The sequence below is a fragment of the Anser anser genome, assembly GCF_964211835.1.
Source record: "Anser anser genome assembly, contig: HAP1_SCAFFOLD_64, whole genome shotgun sequence".
Classification (NCBI taxonomy): Eukaryota; Metazoa; Chordata; class Aves; order Anseriformes; family Anatidae; genus Anser; species Anser anser.
Window position 1 is genome coordinate 269316 of NW_028153592.1, and position 5395 is coordinate 274710.

Consider the following 5395-nt stretch of genomic DNA (forward strand, 5'->3'; position numbering starts at 1 on the left):
GTTCGGGGTCTTAACTCAAGACTGGGCAGGGAAAAAGAAACCCGTGGGATATCTTTCTAAACTTTTGGACCCCGTGAGTAGGGTATGGCCCACATGTCTCCAGGCAGTGGTCGCAGCTGCACTCTTGGTGGAAGAAACGCATAAAATCACCTTTGGGGGCGAACTGAGGGTATTGTCACCTCACAATATAAGGGGGGATCCTGCAGCAAAGTGAGTAGTACAACGCACCCCCCCTCTAGAGATGGCCATACACAGGATCAAACGAGGAGACCAGGTTCTGATAAAATCCTGGAAAGAGACCTCTTTAACTCCTCGTTGGGAAGGACCCTACCTTGTTCTACTTACCACAGACACAGCTGTCTGGACAGCCGAGAAAGGATGGACTCACGCTAGCCGAGTTAAAGGACCAATACCGGAGGAACGGTGGAGAGTGGTCAGCCGACCCGGAGACTTGAGGCTGACCATGCGAAAAGGGACTGAAGAGTGAATTCGTAATCGTATGATCGGTAACCCTCTCTAAGGAATAATAGGTTCACTGTAAACGAAACTGGGAAGTAGGGGAAGGGAAATTCTTTAATGTACCCAGACCCATACATCAGAAGGGTAACGCGCCTAAGGAGGAGTGAGTAACTGGGACTGGGAGTGGCTGGAACAGGGAAATCGGTACCTAGGCCCCTGAAGATTACCCTTGCTGCCATGAAGAAAGTGAACCCCGCTGCTTGAGGCAACCAAGTAGGCGGGCGAGGCAGAGGGGTACAACAGTGGGGAGAGTTATTTGGTACCCACCCCTATTTGAGATGATGGAGTCCGGCCGAATAAACCGCCCTAGTACCCACCATAACTCGAAGCCGCCTCCCCAAAATTATAAAAGGACACTGCCCTTCTGGTGTATGTTGGCGCTACCTCTCCTATTGAATATCCCCTGTCCGGCTGGGGCCGACCAGGGATATTCGCACCAGCCCTTTAAGTGGAGTTTAATTAGGTGGGAGGACCAAGTTATCATTAACCAAGTAACTACGGCGGGTGCACCAAGTTTTCTCACATCCCTTTGTCAACTGGCACCCACAAGCCTGTGTCTGAACCAAATAGATTTCTACCTCTGCCCCAGCTCGAACCCAGGAAGGGGCCCTGTGGAAATTGATGCAAGTAAGCTACCAGCTGTTAAACGCTACCAACCCTCACCTGACTGAGCGGTGCTGGCTCTGTTAGGGGGTAAGGCTGCCCTTTTGCGAAGCTGTGGGGGTCAATGAGAAGGCCCGACGGGTAAATGGATCCAATCCCTCACAATGTATGTGGGGGAAAGAGGGTCAGGGCATAACAATGACCCAAGTGACTGGGAAGGGGAGATGCGTGGGACAAGTCCCACCCGATAAAATGCACTTGTATGCAAATCAAACTAACATCGGAAATATAAAGAAACCAGCGGAATGGTTATTACCAGCGAAGGATGCTAGGTGGGTATGCTCAAAGATAGGAGTTACCCCTTGTTTATCCCTGGACTTGTTCAGTGGGTCTGTGTTCAAGTAATAATCATCCCAAAGATACTCTACCACCCAGAGAATTTTATGTATGACAATCAGATCAATCAAGAACACCATTTGACAAAACGGGAACCAATTTCCACACTGACAGTGGCTACCCTAATGGTTTTGGGGGGGGTTGCAGGGGTAGGCACAGGAGTTGCTTCGCTAATCAAACAAGGCAGAGAGTTCACCTCTCTACGAACAGCTGTGGATGAAGATTTAGCCAGAATTGAGAAATCTATTAGTGCTTTAGAAAAATCTATAAGATCATTATCTGAAGGGGTATTACAGAATCGCAGAGGACTAGATTTATTGTATTTACAACAAGGGGGATTGTGCGCCGTTCTGAGGGAGGAATGCTGTGTATATGCTGATCATACTGGAATTGTGAGGGATACCATGACCAAACTTAGAGAAGAATTGGAAAGGAGAAAAAGAGAGCGGGAGGCCCAGCAAAGCTGGTACAAGTCCTGGTATAATCACTCGTTGTGGCTCACCACTCTGTTGTCAACAATAGTTGGCCCGCTGATTTTATTAACCCTAGGACTGACGTTTGGTCCTTGTATCCTTAACAAAGTCATAGCTATTGTTAAAGGTAGATTGGAGGCTGCTCATCTGATGCTTATGAGGACAAAGTACGAATCGATAAATGATAGACCCGTACTAGAGGAAACATTAATCCTGAGTCAATTAGAACTAAATAGATTTAATGAACAAAATGATACAGAGAAAAAGGGGGGATTGTAATGGGTAAAGCCTTGTTTGTTCATTAAATATTGCTGATGGGAAGGTTTACAACGGTTAACTGCTTATACCCCCAATATCCTGTTGAAGGAAAAAAACAAGTATAGGAATTTCCTGTTAATTTAACAATTGCAGTAGAAACCAGCTCCAAAAAAGGGCAAAATGGCATTCCCCCTCGCATGAGAACACACATATCAGCAGCAAAGTCACGACCCCAACGCAGAGGAAGACAACGATCTTCATCCCCACGACCACCAGAGGACTGACGAAGACCCCCTAGCAACAGGCCTCGCAGTCGTAAGAAGACACCAGGATGTGCCACTAAACCCGGAACTACTAGGCTATAAATCGAAACTCTGGCGGGCTTAGTTGTGTGCCGTTGGCGGAGCAGGAGACTCCCCGGCCGCCCAGTGCTGTTTTACTTATTGCTGCTTGCTGAATTGCTCAAATAAATAGAAATTCAATCTACCTTACCCACGATGTGTCGGGAATGATTTCTAACAAAACTAATTTATAACATAGGGACCTTCTTTTGCTTGTTTCTACTCGGGCTCAGGGTGATAAGGGACGTTTTTAGCCTAGAGCAGAGGAGGGTCTGAAGGGATCTCACCAACGCCTATAAATACCAGAAGAAGGTGGTTTTTTTCATATTTGTTTTTCCCCTTATATTTGTTGGTTTATTTCTTTGTCTTCTTTCTTATGAAGTTGTTAACTATCTGAACCCCCGAGTTCTCACACTTTTAGCTTTTTCAATTCTCTCATTCATCCTGCTGTGAGGGGAGAGGGGAAAAAATGGCTGTGCGGTGCTTAGGTGCCTGGCAGGTTATACAGCATCAGTCCCTGTGTGTCTTCCCTTCCTTGTGCATGCTGTCTCCCACTGAATCCCACAGGAGCTGCAGAGTCATCTTTTGCCTGTGGACATCTTAATTCGGTACTGTCCTTATGGGTGACTCCAGCTTGACTGATCTCTCCCTTTGTGAGGCTCCAGTCACTGCCTACCCTGGGCAAATGCTGTTCCCAGTTGAACCGGTTTGTGTGTGCTCAGCTGTATCCGTGTGTGCACGTTTGCGTGTGTGTACAAGACGGTGTGTTTATGTACACACATGGGCGTATTTGCTTGCTAGCGCAAGAGTGTTGGGTATTCTGGGGCAATTTCTCCTGGCTGCTGATGCAACAAGAAGCTGGTCTGGATCTTAGGGCTGAGGGACCTTTCCTGATGGCCTGAGGGGATGGTATATGGAGCATCAGGATGCTCTCAGTAGGCTCTCTTTTCCCATGGGGCTTGCAGAGGCTTCCAGCCATGCAGAGATCCAAGGATGTTGCAAGGATCCAAGGGCTTGCTCTTTCTGTGATCACAGCTTCACTCCAGTCCTTCAGGTGTACGTGAGCTGAGAAGCCTCGTCCGGTGGTGACTTTTGAGGTAAGGGCCAACAGATAGCTTGGGGGAAACTGTCTCAAGGATGCGTGCTGGCCCTGGGAACTGCAGGACAGAAGCAAACAGACACAGCTGCACAGGGTGAGAAGTAGACCCAGCTGGGTTGGGATCACTGCTGCCAAACCCTCTCACTGGGTTCCATGGTTGTGGCAGCTTCAGGCAGCTCCCCGTTAATTTCCTGGAGGATGTCCTCTGCCCTGACAGTTGTGGGACAGTCACGGCTGTGTACCTCAGTGACTGTTCACCATTTCTGCTGTCATCAGACACCAACAGCTTACTCCTAAATCCTACCCTCGGTCTCTCACAGCTCACAAAATGAGCTTTTTCTTTGCCTTATCCGTGGAGCAACAGGCTTTTCGGGGAGCAGCTGCTCAGCCCTGGTCTTGGCACCAGCTTTGAAAGAAGAACCAAGTCTTCAAGAAGAGCACTGGGGAGATGCAATTTTATTAGGCAGACGCTATCACAGAGTTTACTCTGGCCTGCTGTTATACACATATTATAAAGCCTCGAGAGTAAACAGAACAGTTTCATTCCGCAGTAGGTGGCCGATGAATAAAGAAACATATTTCTAAGAAATTAGTAAATGCAAATGATACTGAGGATAAAAACTTCAATAATGATAAACAAGGAGCAGGCCTGCAAGGGAAGTCATTTGTGTAGATCATTTAAATTTATCACTAATCAGAAATATCCATGCAATCACTTTCCTAACAGCACTCTTAAGCTCCTTGTTTCTCATGCTGTAGATGAGGGGGTTCAATGCCGGTGGCACAACTGAGTACAGAACTGCCACCACCAGGTCCAGAGATGGTGAGATGGAGGGGGACTTCAGGTAGGCAAATATGGTCATGCTGAGAAACAGGGAGGCCACGGCCAGGTGAGGGAGGCACGTGGAAAAGGCTTTGAGCTGTCCCTGCTCAGAGGGCATCCTCAGTACAGCTCTGAAAATCTGCACATAGGACAGCACGATGAAAACAAAACAGCCAGACGCTAAACAGAATCCAACCATAATTATCCAAACTTCCCTGAGGTAGGAGTTTGAGCAGGAGAGCTTGAGGATCTTTGGAACTTCACAGAAGAACTGGTCCACAGCATTGCCTTGGCAAAGTTTCAGGGAAAATGTACTGGTCGTGTGCAGCACAGCATGGAGAAAGCCACTGCCCCAGGTAGCTGCTGCCATCTGGGCACAAGCTCTGCTGCCCAGGAGGCTCCCGTAGTGCAGGGGCTTGCAGATGGCAACGTAGCGGTCGTAGGACATGACAGTGAGAAGATAACACTCTGCTGAAAACAAAAAGAAAAAGAAAAAGACCTGGGCAGCACATCCTGTGTAGGAAATGGCCCTGGTGTCCCAGAGGGAATTGACCACGGCTTTGGGGAGAGTGGTGGAGATGCAGCCCGGGTCGAGGAGGGCGAGGTTGAGGAGGAAGAAGTACATGGGGGTGTGGAGGCGGTGGTCGCAGGCTACGGCGGTGAGGATGAGGCCGTTGCCCAGGAGGGCAGCCAGGTAGATGGCCAGGAAGAGCGCGAAGTGCAGGAGCTGCAGCTCCCGCATGTCTGCGAATGGCAGGAGGAGGAACTCGCTGATGGAGCTGCTGTTGGACATCTGATGCCTGTTGGGTATGGAGATCTGTACATGTAGTAAAAGGCAATGAAAAGTTAGGACAGGTTTCTCTGAGTGAACCCTATGCCATTC

At 48.7% G+C, this 5395-nt stretch overlaps 1 protein-coding gene across 1 annotated transcript; it reads right to left on the reverse strand.

The window, feature by feature from the left end:
* Positions 1 to 612: 612 nt before the first annotated feature.
* Positions 613 to 5395, reverse strand: LOC310891852 (olfactory receptor 14C36-like; the record flags this gene model as incomplete). Its single annotated transcript, XM_083854083.1, has 2 exons — positions 4485 to 5395; positions 613 to 646 (listed from the first exon to the last, which is right to left on the reverse strand). The coding sequence occupies exons 1-2, from the start codon at positions 5303 to 5305 to the stop codon at positions 613 to 615; spliced, it is 855 nt and encodes a 284-aa protein (XP_083710209.1). The 5' UTR covers positions 5306 to 5395.